Raw genomic sequence first — 14,081 nt, forward strand, 5'->3', positions numbered from 1 at the left:
TCTATATACAGACTCCAGGAGCTCTTTCTAGAGCACAATAGCTCATTTACAACCCAATACCACATATGTAAATGTGTGTAAATATATGTAAATAGCTGAGGTTGTTTTCTTGCATGCATGCATTGCACACTATGCACTTTGCACACTATTTCTTCATTCAAAATTAACTCAAAAAAGGAAAAAATGTTCTTTGTAATAGGCTAAATGTTTCTTTGATAAAAGCATCCAGCAATTTGTTTTTTCTGCACTGACACAACTTAATGTGGACTCACCAATAATGCTCACATTGGCTTAAACTTCTCAAATTTTAATTATTTGCAAGGATTTTTGAGGTCCAACTTTCAACAACTCCTTTGACTTTCTCGCACACTGATGTAAGATAAGACAGAAAGCAGAAGCCTGCAGAGTTCCCAATAATAGGATCCCACTCAGCTAGGAGTATTATTTGAATTTACATGCTACGACTAGCATCAGCCTCATCGTAAAGAAAATGGGATGGTATGGTGCTGCAGGAATTCTGAAGCCTATTAAACACGGCTGGTGTCTTTCCCAGAAAGAGATACAAAACAACAGAATAGCTGTTTTCCACCAAGTTCCCCAAGCAATCGCCCTTCCGTCTCCAAGCCCTACAGGCTCAAGCATCCAGCCAACAGTGAGTTTCAACTGAAAGCACAGTGTCCCACATTTAAAGGACTTATGTTAGACCTGGTAGCACGTGTGAACTCACAAGATAAGATTTATGCCCTTTCACATGTACAATGTGCACAACTGCATTGCACAACGCCACATGCATACAGCAACGTGATTCATCAGACACTTTTGTTTGTATGAGATTTCCAAGGTCTGGCACTCAGCAGTTACTCTGAGTAATGGCAAGGTCCAATATACCTGAAAGGTTGAGGTCTGCAAGAACAACATTTGTCAGGAAGCCGTGCATATCAAAATGTATTCTACCATTCTTCACACTGTCTGTAATAATAGACTTCACAGAGCCCAGGGCCAGCATACAAGCTTCATGTATTTTCCACCTGCAAAAGAATTCAGACGCCTTTAGGTTTTTCCACCACCATCACCTCAATAAATAAATAAAAATTCTGAAGTGAAACCATTACAATTTTTTGGTCTAAGTTACCACAACTATCTTCTTGATCCCAAAGCAGAGAATTTAAAAAGACCCTGAAAAAAATGAACATTTGCAAAAATCTGCAAGTTGGGGGCTTGGAAACTCACCCAGGATAGGCAGCATTCTCAATCACTTTCTAAAATATCAGTTGAGTAATTGTCACTTCTTGTATCGATTTTGTTCCCATGATAAAAAAAGAAATAAGACTTTTCTATGAAGGCTTACATCTCCAGCTGTGCCTTGCTTGATTATTCTACATGCAGAAGCACAGTGACACCCAGTATATTAAAGGTTTAAAAATGTCTATTTTTGCATTACGTTAATTATGATGAAATAGGGTTATTGGCAAATACCACTTCTCCTTGGTTTTATTTGTGAAGCAAATAACCTACTTTAAAACTTATCACAATTAAGGCAGACGGGGACTCAATGTCCGATTTCTCTGACATTCAGTTGCTGCTCACTGTACAGAGTGGCTACTCTGACACTAATATTCAAAATAAACACAAACACTGAACTAATGCACTGTAAAACCATGAAAGAAGTTATGGAACAGCAGTCATGTACTCTTGCAGTTGAGCTTTCTCATCCTATCCCTAAGTAACATTAAAAATTGCAACTTTGAAGTTCTAAAATTGAACACATACATCTGCATACAGCACCTATATCTCTTCTTTACATCAAGTTTAAAAAAAAAAAAAGATACGCCCGAAATTTTGAGCTCAATTAACTGAACACAAAGTGAAAGTATCGCCAATTTCTCTTCAGATTGTGTATAACTAATTATCATTTCCAATGATTATTTTAAGGAATGGTCAGGGTCTGGAGGGAGGGAGCCTGGGAACAGCTAGCTTGTGTTAGGAATTGCTGAAAGTATTCCACATGAAGATGTCGTCATCTGGCTCAAGAACAGCAGTACTTCCTTTTTCTTCTTCTAATCAGAGTTCTCAGATTTCATCCTTGTCCATTAGCAGCAACGTCGTGAAAAAAATGTGATTAAATTGTGCTGCACCCAATGCTGCAAAGAGCTTGATATTCGTATCAGTGTTGTTCCCTGCTGCCCCATCTCCTTACCAGTGCTCAGCACCGCTGTTTTTAGCCTGCTCAGCTTCTTGTAAATGTCTTGTAGCTGCTGCAGCCAAAGCAGTCGCACTCTCATTCTGGAAATCAGCAGCCACAGCCTGTGCAGAAGGAAATGATAACATTTATTTGTATCAACTTTTAAAAGTTGTCCTTTTCTCCAAATGCCCTTCATGATACTAGGTTTATTATTTGTTGTTATTATTATTTTGGTTGCATCTAAATGTGGAACACATTTTATACCAGCAACAGATCCTGTGCAGCAATCCTCACTGTATAGGAAAAAGTATCATCATCTTCATCCTCCACAAATTGTTGTGGATTTGCGGTCCAAACTTTTATCTAAAACAGAAAGGAGACAAGAAGGATATGTTGGCTGACTAATTCAAAACACCAAGGGTAAAAGGGAGCTTTTCTGTTCCCAGTAATCTCAGTTTTGCAAAACTACTTTCAGAATTTTTCTCTGCCATAAGAAGTCGTCATCTTCAACTGATTTTTCTTATATTCTATTGGAGAAACCTTTGAAAAGAAGAGACCCGCTCTGTTCTGAGCTCATCTTGCTCTTCTGCTCTTCATTTGAGATTAGAATCTGACAGAACTAATGACTGACCTGGAATCAATGCTACACAGTTTTATTTATAGATGAGGAATGGGAGAAACAGATGAATCTTTAACAGAGCGCCTGTTTTTATGCATGCCTACCTAAACAAAAAGACAATGGCTGTCACGCTTGGGAGGCCAGGAGCAACATAGAATTTCAGTACAAATTATTTCACGCTACTAGCACAGTCTTTGCACTATCACAGAAACCTGGCTATCCCTTTCAGCACGATAATCCTCATTTTCACAGCATAATACTTCCTGAAGGAACGAAGGAAGAAAGCTTGAGGGAGTTGGGGTTGTTCAGCCTAGAGAAGAGAAGGCTCTGGGCAGACCTTATGGCAGCCTTTCAACATATAAAGGGGGCTTATAAGAAAGATGGAGACTTTTTACCAGAGCCTGTCGTGACAGGACAAGGGGCAACGGTTTTAAACTGAAAGAGGGTAGATATGGAAGAAATTCTTTACTATGAGGGTGGTGAGACACTGGAATACATTGCCTGGAGAAGTTGTGGATGCCCCATCATTGAAAGTGTTCAAGGCCACGTTGGACGGGGCTTTGAGCAACCTGGTCTAGTGAAAGATGCCCCTGCCCACGGCAGCGGTGCCGGACTAGATGATCTTTGAAGGTCCCTTCCAACCCAAACCATTCTATGATTCTGTGATTTGCTGTCCATGTTACACCATTTAGGAACGTTTGGATGCTATTGCCCTAACTCCTGGCACACCAAAGTGACAGAACAGCCTATTAGATTACAGCAGCTTCCACGCACTGAAACTCTCCCTAGAACATTAGCTGTTTTAAATCTTTCATTTCATTTGCTTCCTACACAAGACAAACATGCTCACCTGCTCCTCTGTGATCTGCATGTAAAGGAGGATGTAGTAGATCAGCTCTGGCAAAGCCTTCTTCACTGTGCTCTTAAATTTGTTGTTTTCCAACAAGGCATGAACAAATTCAAATATGCTGAACACTAGATTTTCAAAGCCCAATACTTCACCTGAACAAAGAAGTAAGTGGAAAAAAAAGAACATGACTGAATATGCCAACATACAGAAAAGCAGAAGTGAAAACAAAAACCATGACTGAGTATGTTAACATCCAGAAAGGTATAAATCGGTGTCAAATATAATTACAAACTGTTAGCTTGTCTGACAAAATAATGTTTATTCTTACTCCTGGACTAGCAAGGGCAGCAGCAGCCCCAGGAGGCTGTCTGACCTCATCACTTTCTGCTCTCTTCCCACCTCACCGCACACCCCTCATTAAAACTGATCAAGCTCAACCTAAAACCTGTTTGGTTTTCTTTTGTCCCATTATTTTTACCTCAAAATTGTTGCAGAACTCACTCCTTGAGTTGTTAGAAAACTTAAATTACGCAGCTTCACTGATCACTATCATGTGTAACTTGCAAAGAAGTGATGGACATTGTTCTAACACCATAAATGTACCTGTGAGCACTATCTCCTACAGTGTTTCAGTCACTGTTTTGACAACAATAATCTTAGGTAAGTCCATTCCTCTTCAAAAGAGGAGGCAGAAGTGCAGTTTAACAAGTTCTTACCATCAGAATCCACAGGGTCCTCCACTTCTTCTGTGTAATTTACTTCTGTTCTCACATAAGTGGACGGAGTTAAGTAAATATACGTTTCTAAAGACCTTCATCTATTTAGGAATTAATCTGTTCCTATCTTAAAATTCCCGATAACTAGGGAAGCTTTCTTTCTTAAAAAAATCTTTCACTTTACACACAGTTCTGTGTTTCAGAGAGAAGACAAGCCCCAGGAGCTCCTGGCTTTGTACACTGCTCAACTTCAAAGACCACTTCTACATCACTTCAGTACATCCTTTAGATCATTTGATTAACTTAAACCAAATTCACCAAGGTAACCCAAAACTTCATTTATGTTAAAACTTTGCAAGAACAGAACCACTCAGACTCACTCTTTTCAGGGGACAGTGAGCCAATTCAACGCTTCACTGCTGCCGAAGGGTGAGGAGCCACCCCATGCTCCCACGTGCTACCTTGTGCTGGCTCTGCTTCCCGTCAGGCCTCTCCACGAGCCTCCAACCCTGGGAAGTGGCAGAAAACTAACCTGGGGGTGGAGAGGAAGGAGGATGGCGAATTGAAGGTCCAACAAATGCCAGAGCAAACACAAGGGAAGGAAGGATAAGACTCTCCCCTTTTGCAAACAAAAACCTATTTTGTCAGCTCAGCTGCCAGCGGGACTGCAGTGGGAGTCACGACAGGAGAGGGAGAAATTCACCATCAAAAATTTAGCAAACAGCTCCTTTAATTTTAACAGGTGTTTAAAAAAAAAAACCCCAAAACACAGCTGACCTTGAAACCAGACAGCCTCTACTTGCTCCAGAGCTAAGGCTATTTTTACGGTCTCCCTGACCATTTTCACTCTACAAGAGCCTATCACCCAATACGCAGCAGGATTCTGAAACACAAGACGATGAAAGCAGCTTTGATATAAAAGGGTCTAGATCTATGATCTCTAGGAGAACAGTCATTCTTATTAAATTACAGAGGAAAAGCTCAGACAACCCTTACGCTATTATCACAACACAGTGTCCAATTCTGGTTTTTGTGCCAAAAATTCAGAAAAAGCTACAAGAAAGCTCAGTATTCTACAATTACTGTCTCATTATAAACAACTAAAAAAGCAACTTTTGGATTAACTATATGGAAAGATTTGACTTGTCAGTTTGCAAATACTGGGAAAACTACCAACAGAATACCTCTAACATGGCCAATTGTGCAGTGAAGTAATGACCGAGTTATAAAATTCAAAAGGCAAATCAACTTCAACTTCAGCAGCAAGTGTAACCAGCCATTAATACTGCTGTAGCAAGGGATATTGTAGATTCTCCCTTACCTGAAGTCTTTACATTGTGACTAGACATCTTTTTAAGAAGACAGTTTTCACCGAAGAGTACCAGGAACAATGCAGAGATCGGCCACAATTCTACAGCCAGTATAACACGGGCACTCACATCATTCATCATATATGACTTCTAAGCTAAAAGAAACTTAATGGAGCCTACTGAAGTAACAGAAACATCCGGTACATCTACACCACAGATGCCTATATTCTGTCTGTCACGGCAGACTACTCCATGTACCATGCTCTTCAGCCGTGTTCAGGTTGTTACTGTGTATGAGACAGAGTTTGTCTTGTTGTATTCTAGTTAAAACCACTCACTACAAAGGATATAAGGCAGCACTTTCTGTAAGGGTATTCCAGACAATGGGCAGGATCTGCTGCATTGATGAAACCATGTGCTTCGGATAGTTTTTCACAAGTGCTGTCACAGCCTGGAACAAAAAAAGAGTATCAATCAGAAGCAAAACCGGGGAAAACCATCAACAAACACTCAAATCACAGGCTGCTGTTTCATTAACAATTGAGATAATCCAATGCCTTCCTGCCACCAAGGTCTCCTCCTCTCACTCCTGACCAGGCAGTCCCCTCTCTTGCACGAACTCTGACAAACAGACCTCTCTTCGTATTTGCTCTTTTGCAGGGAAGCAAAGGGATAACACAAGATGTACAACTCTGGAAATGAAGACAATGCAATAATTTGGTGGTACGGTATAGACTGCAATCAGAAGTACAGCACTGTCTGGATACAATTACCACCTGGAAGCTATCTTGTCCCAGAAAATGAACTCTAATATCAAGTAAAACCAGACCACAGCCTATTTCCCACACTTCTACACATGCAAACAACACATCCGTTTGCACATCCAGGGAATAGCTGCAGAAGAAAACATCCACCCATATCGATTCTCTCACCCATTTCAGCTGCAGACACAGGCAGCTGTGCCAGCCCAACATAGGGGCTGTTTTGGGAGCAGCTCAGCAGCTCTACAGGAGCTTGTGCCTGGGGTTTCATGAAGCTGATCACCCTGATTTAGGGGAGCCCTTTCACTGATGCTTGCCAAAAAGCTTTTGGGATCTTCCAGGAGTCAGATTTTTCTGTTTCTCTCAAAACAATCAATAGTGGCATGTTCAACAACATTGGAATTGGGATTCAAGAATCATTTAGTTGCAGCTCATTCATCCTCAGAGATATCAATTTAATTCACGCTAAACTATCAAACAACAAAACAATAAATAACACCACTGGTATTTTGTTCTAGTCCTCATGGTTGTAAATATTTTTGTTGTGGCCAAACCTCCCATCTCCTCCAAGGGTTAAAGGCACTGACTTTCCTGCTGATAACTGCTTCTAAACTTGTTACTACACTTCGAAAGACTGGGGACAAATTAACAATCAGTGGTTCACCATGATGTGATCCCATCTACTTACTTTCTTAAACAGGATAACTGTCCTAGTGGATCAGGCAGATGTGCATCAGGCACTTCAGTATTATTCATTAAAGCTTTTGACACTGTCCTGCATAACGTTCTTATATGGAAAGCAAGACATTTTAGGTCAGGGCTGCCTCTGATTTCCACCACGAACTCCACGAATCTTGGAGCACAAAGCTCTCAAGAGACAGGGAAGAAAAAAAAAAATCTTCCTGTCATTTGCTGCACAGCACTTCATTAAGGAAAAAAAGACAGGATTGAGTTTGCATCTGGTTGAAAATGTACTATAAAAAAAATTCTCAATTCCCCCCTCCATTGCATCAGCCTTTCAAGGAGTTCCTGTAATGATCTCATCTGTAGAGCTGGCTTAACTAATCCCTTGAGGTCTCTTACTTCTGCATTACAATGACTATAAAATCCACTTTTCTGGAAGTGAAGGCAATATATGGGTCTTTCACCTGAATCCCTTTTCCCTTAGAAAATTGGTATCGTCAGCTTAGAAACCCTAAGTGACAAAATCATGAATTGCCCTGAGTCACCAGCCAGAATACTCATCTCTTCACAAAAAAGCTTCCTACAAACCACTTGTCAGCAGCAGATCTGCTGAATATTGATTTTCTGCTGCCATCAATGCCACCCAACATACAACAGTGTATTCAGACCAAAATCCTCTCCTGTGTTGCACCTACCTAGCAGTGGCCAAAAGCAGATGCCCACAGACAATTAAGGAACAGAGCAAGAACGTGATGACATCTCCTCAAATACTTTCCCAGCCTGTCACATCTTTCAAGAGACTACTGCTGTGTATCAGTGCAGACATACAAGTACAACTAGCTCCAATTCCAGTAAGCACTGTTACGTAAATAACAAAAAAGGCTGCAGAATGCATGAATGTAACAAGAACAGAACTGGTCTATGGTTAGAGTGAAACTATCAATTACAACTGCTTTCTGTGTAGGCTGAAAACTACTGCTACTCATTAAACATCTGAACATATGTATCTGGAATGTTTAATCTGGAATCAGAGATTCAGACATTCTTGAGCTGCAGCCTGTTCAGATCGAGATTACAACCTGCAGAGTATCCCAGAGTATCCCCTTCATGTTAGCGTTCCTATATACTACTGTCCCAGGAATCCCAGTGCACAGCCAATGGAAAGGGAAAAAAAAAAAAAAATGCAAGAGACACTCTCTCAACAAAACTTGCCAACATCCTACCCCAAACTCCCTTCCATTTGGTGCTGCACAGCAAGAAATAAGCTCCTGCTGTTTCCAGTGTACGATACCTGCCACCCCTTACTGAGAAGGGACAGGATGCCATAACGAGGGTACTGCTGCCTTTAAGAGGACTAAGAAAACAAGTTCCACGACTCAGAACTTAGTAGTTGCTAGTTTGTATAATACGATAGCATCTTCCCAGCATTTATTTTCACGGCTCCAGCACAAAGCTGGTCATTATGAAAAACTTTAGATGCTTGTCTTCAGTAACTCTTCCTTATTGTTTTCTTCAGGGAATGTGGCTGAATGGGTCTCAGCCATCCATCTTCAGAAGCCTGTACACTGTGACCCAAGTCTTGCTTACCCCAGCACACGTGCAAGTAAATGAAAGATCTGGATTTGATTCTGCAACTTATGTTTTTGAGCTCTTCTTTTCTCTCCCATGTTGCAGGCAGCACACCCTAGAACTCCAGTGCTTTCCCAGTTGTTGAACGGATCTCCATACCTACACTGGCACTCTCGTCCCCACACAGAGCTACGTGCACATAGAGCTCTGCAATCCAATCTTCTTTCTCCAGGAAACCAGGAGAATACAAAGACTTTCCATCTCTCTGTTGCAGAGATAATTTAGCAGTAAAGAGCAGGCAAGTTCTAGAAAAGCACCTGTGCATAATAAGGTTTTAAAAACTTCACTGCAGCAGAATTCTGCAGCATCTTTAGAAGACACAGATATTTAACTTCTGCGTATGGTGTCCAAACAAGATGCATCCAAGATGTCTTAGATCAGCGAATGCCAAGGACAGATAGTCCTATGGATCGATCTCTATAGATCATTTTAGGGACAGATCCCTATGGATCTCATCATAGGTATCTTCAGTACAGGCAGAACAATTTATTTCAATGTTGTATGGCACTGGGAACCAAAGAACTTCACTATTCGTAACAGGAGCAATACTAGGAGAGGTGACATGCACTCAAGTTTCTCTGTTGTCCAGCACATCTGACAGTGGACTGGTATTCAATTCTTTCTTTATTTAATCGGTCTTAAGTGACTTACCTTTAAGACTTCCATCTTAAACCCGCTGTCTGATGTAGGTCCGTCAGGCATTTGCAGGGCCTGAACAAAGGCCTCTGTGAACTGCTGCACCACAGGAAAAATCAGGACTTTGGCCGCACCCTGGTTACAATCAAGGCAAGCACAGGTGAATACCAGATACCGAACCCCCACGTCTGACAAGTAAAGCACTAGAAGCAACGGAAATTGCACTTTTCTGCTACAAAACCGAAGAGGGACTCATGGCAACTGCAGAACATTGCGAAGTCACATGAAATACTTGTTTCAGACATCACTTTGGCTCTCTCCTCATGCTGGGAACTAAGCTCAGCTGAATCGCACCCTTCAAAACCGCACAGCACAGACTGCTACAAAACACACACCTACATCTAAGCTAATCACTTCAGACTCTAAATAGAGATCCAGATAATCCAGTCTGGAGAGTCTCAGGAGTAGCGCACATCCTCCTAAAGAGGCACTTTCATTTGATTAGATGAATCATGCCCTGCACCCTACCACCCGGATCGCCCCAGGCTATAAAAGAAACCTGGGGTGACTACATCACACACGAGCAATTACACTGAACTCCGCGGACAGCATTTATCTCCCTCCTGAGCCACCCTCCCCCAAACCAAACAAGCTCTTTGTGAGCTGAGTATCAACAGCTGGCCTGAAGATTACCATGATGATTCTTCCTAGGAAAATGCAGCAAGTATTTTTCCAGATGTCAAAGCACTCCATAAGCAGTGCTTGGCAGAGTGAGTAATACTGGACAAAAATAATTTTATTGAGAATATTCCTCATAACTCCATAGCTAAGACAGCAAAGTTGTATGCTTAAATCAACTATGAAAGACCACCTTAGCAATTTATAAATAATTGCCTCTTTTTCTTTTTTTTTTTTTTAAAGCCAAATTTCAATAGAAAAAGTTTTGTGTACAATATAAAGGACACTTTCAGCCTTCCTCCAGAATACAACAGTGGGGAGCTACTACTACTTTTGGATACTGGTACCAGCTGCATGATATATTGCATAAGCAACCTTGTCAGTGCAGTACAGATACAGTGTAATTATCAGAACCTCCCAAAAGTCTGCACTGAATTGCTCCCTGCGCAAACAGGGAGGAAACAGCAGATATAGCCACTCAGCAACGAGCAGCCACTAGACTGAGAGTCACCCTTTCCTATCCTCATCCCCCAAAAAGTTAAAAAGAACAATTTATTGTTCGGGGAGTGCTGGGAAACCCACTTGTCAAAGGCCACATAAAACGCAGATGTGCTCAGAGCCAGACAGGAGACCCATACATATAAATCTGCTTAACTGCATAGTGTTTCCTTCTTAAAAGCTAAATTTTGTTTGGTTTGGTTTCTACCACCCCTTTAGGAACAAAAGGCTAACACGCATGCTAAAGCAACTGATGAAGTTCCAGGAGCTTGTAACCACTGCCTTGCCCAAGGGACAGAAAACTGCCCATCGTAACCCAGACAGCCAAGGCCTGGCAGTTCATCAGGACGCATGGTTCACCTGGAGACTGGAAGCTATGACAGGGATTTCCAAACAAAGGGATGATACACTATCTCCTTCCCACGATGACTCCCCTTTCTCTGAGCTGTTACAAGCACATCTGTTGATATGTCACAAGTTAAACTTAATTATGGTAACCAAGTCACAGTACTAAGGCATGCACGTAAACGCAGGACTTAGCCACTTTACATGTATTAAATTTCACCCTCTTCCCCAGAATTACAGCTGACAGTACATAATTCTCCAACGTTTCATTTCCACATTAACAATTATTTAGAACCTCGCTCAGGTTGAATTCAATGTATGTTGTACAGTAAGTTAAACTCTTGCCTTTTCCAATTCCTCCATGTTACAGATCATATGGGCACACGTGGTAAATATCTCCACTGCCCGTGACCTTGTGCGAATACCATACACCTAGAAAAAAGTTTAAATAATAGATCAGGAACACAAGATACAATTAAAAGAAAATTAAAGGAAATAAAAGTATTTAGTTTTTGCTTTAACTTGATTCTCTTATTTTATCATCGGCTTTAACATTTCTGTTGAAACATTAGCTGGCATCAACTATCACATCATCAAGAAAATTCTTTAAGTCTAACTCATACTACAGTACAGCTTAACCATTAAATCTGGAGTTTCTCTGCTCCAAGAAACATTCCTACTAATGCCATTCAGTACCAACTTAACAGTGAAGATCATACCTCTGCCATTGTGAAAATTTTGTACATCTCTGGAAGAATAACAGGAGCAACAAGTGGCATCTGTGTGTCTGTCACTTCCCGCGTAAATTCTAGAAAATGGAAAAAGAAGGGAAGTTCTTATAAGAAACCAAATTTGTAGGCAACAGCAACAACAGAATCTTTGGGAAACACTAAGCATATTGGAAACATGTTGATTTGTGCTTGACTAGACCAGTGTCATCTGGCCTACCCATGGCAATCCTTGAAGGCAAGCAGAAAAATATCATGCTAAAAATTGTGGGTATCTGGAAAACAGGGTGTTACAATCAAAGTTCCTTCGGAGCTATAACCTGTAGCACAGAACCTTCTTCCTCAGCTTTCATGACATCTACTGAGCATGCAATTCAACAGTGGCTGACAGGCATCACGCCCAGGAGAAGAGAAGCAGCAAATTCCAATTTCTTCAATTTGGAGTGAAAAGTGATAGGATAGTAAGGTAAGGAAAAGCCTAAACCACTTCCTACATCAGCCTTGCCAAAGGTCTCGCATACACATACCTGTAAGCACTCTCATGGCTCCATGCACTGCATTCACATCTCCACTAACCAGCATCTCCATCAAGAGATTGAAAAGCTCGGGCCAGGCTTCAGGCCAGTCCCAATGGGCTATTGCTGAAACCGCATAAGCAACACTTGAGCGCACTTTGCTGATCGATTCTCTCAGCCCATTGGGTAGGAGTTCCCTAATAGCAACTTTTGCCTGTAGAGAATAACATTATTTAGCAAAACAGATCCCCAGTCATAAAACAATTTAATAAAAAAAAAATTTTATGCCTATGACTGTATCCTGATATAGATTCAACATTGGTTTTACAAAATGAACACTCATGAGAAAAAAAACCTTGCACACTACACCCTGTAATTTTTTATGGAAAACTGCATGGTGTGTTTTAACGTAGCACTCTTCTCACACAGAGCACTCGGCCAAGCATACAGTAAATAGCTCACAGCTGCAACGAGATAGGATATAGATATCTACATGGAAGACATCCAGAGTTAGCCGACATAAATCCCAGCTCCAGTGTCAGGGACTATGTTTGCTTACTTTGGAAGATTTTTAGTAAACAAGAACTAGTCACCCAACCCTAAAGGGACAGGAAAAATAAAAGCCAGCACTTCTGGGGCATAATTCACAAGATTTATTTCAAGCAATTATCTCTGGATGGGATGAATCATACCCTAGATGTGAAAGATGGTCCAGTCAACAGTCAAAGTGGCAAAGGGCTAGAATCTCTGGCCATTTTAGCTGTTATATACTCCTACTGAACAGATTTTCAATGAAACCCAGCAGACGTTTAAACTGAAACTTGTCATGAGAAAATAGCCTTTAAGTCCCAAGCTGAAAAACACAAGATTTAGCAAATCTCTGAAAAAGGACTGCCAGAATCAGTATTTGTAAAACTTACAAAGCAGCTTTCTTCTAGTCTTGCTCTTAGAGCAGCAGAAACATTATGGCTGAACTTTTCCTACAGAAAGTAGCCCAAGCTTCTCAAGTCTTGTGTTGTTTTAAGCAACTGAAAACAGATTTTCGAAGTGGAAAACATCAGAAAACCTTAACTGAAGCCATTAATCCTCATATTACATAAGGGCACTGGCACTTTTTAAACCACCTACAAAATTAATATTCTTGATGGATAAAGTGTCTCAAAGTAGACAACATGAAACCAAATCTTACCCTTTCTGTGGTCTCTGGAGGTCTAAATTTTTCTGACTGAGAACACCAGTGAGTTTCCACATACTGTTTCAAAATGACAGACGCTAGCTGTATTAGAAGAGAGGCCAACAATCAGTAACAAATCTTGCAACCACGGCAAGCGTCATCCCTGACCCGTTTGCTCAGCCTCCCGCCCCACCACGCTGCTTTTAGAGGGGCAACAGGGCTTGCCAAAAATGCAAAAAATCTTTGTGAAATGGACAAAAAAAAGCTACCGCAGTAAAAAGATGAACTGATGGCCATCCATTGAGCAATGAGGGCCCGTACAGCACTGACACAAGGCGGTAGCTTTATTTCCTTACCTCTAAAAAGGCTCAAGACATGGGCGACATGGTAACTAAAGAAATACAGAACCTAAACTTCCTTTTCAAAGAGGAAAACACCTACAGAAGAAGCTGCTGCAAAGACAAGCCACACTTCTGCTTGCTGATGCCTACCATCCACCTAATAAGTTGTGCCCATTCCCAGTACAGTACTGTCTCAGCACCAGGTTTATTAAGTCCAAAAAGCACTATTTTCCAAAAAGGTAAGTGTATAACACCTGAATAATGTTGAAAGAGAAAGTAACGACTCTAGAGAAATGTCAAAGAAAATGGAGAAGCAGTAATAGAAAGCTGCCTCCAATTTTTCACCTGGAAACATGAGAGAATATTTTGAAAACCAAGGAAACTACCATCAAAATTCTTTCTACAGTTCCAGGTA

The 14,081-nt window shown here is 41.0% G+C and overlaps 1 protein-coding gene across 2 annotated transcripts in view; it reads right to left on the bottom strand.

Annotated features, from left to right (window-relative positions):
* IPO9 (importin 9) overlaps positions 1-14,081 on the bottom strand; it is a 39,376-nt gene that overhangs the window by 15,003 nt on the left and 10,292 nt on the right. The window contains exons 3-13 of one of the 2 annotated variants that reach the window (XM_050911297.1): positions 13,341-13,427; positions 12,164-12,365; positions 11,628-11,716; positions 11,254-11,340; positions 9,403-9,522; positions 6,028-6,128; positions 4,368-4,426; positions 3,652-3,803; positions 2,447-2,545; positions 2,198-2,304; positions 889-1,028 (exon numbers count right to left, since the gene is read on the bottom strand). In XM_050911297.1, coding sequence (XP_050767254.1) covers positions 889-1,028; positions 2,198-2,304; positions 2,447-2,545; positions 3,652-3,803; positions 4,368-4,426; positions 6,028-6,128; positions 9,403-9,522; positions 11,254-11,340; positions 11,628-11,716; positions 12,164-12,365; positions 13,341-13,427 — 1,243 coding nt within the window. Of the gene's footprint in view, positions 1-888; positions 1,029-2,197; positions 2,305-2,446; positions 2,546-3,651; positions 3,804-4,367; positions 4,427-6,027; positions 6,129-9,402; positions 9,523-11,253; positions 11,341-11,627; positions 11,717-12,163; positions 12,366-13,071; positions 13,122-13,340; positions 13,428-14,081 lie in introns of those variants that run through there. The other variant, XM_050911298.1, reaches the window with a different exon arrangement.

The sequence above is a fragment of the Gymnogyps californianus genome, chromosome 27, assembly GCF_018139145.2.
Source record: "Gymnogyps californianus isolate 813 chromosome 27, ASM1813914v2, whole genome shotgun sequence".
NCBI classification, from domain to species: Eukaryota; Metazoa; Chordata; class Aves; order Accipitriformes; family Cathartidae; genus Gymnogyps; species Gymnogyps californianus.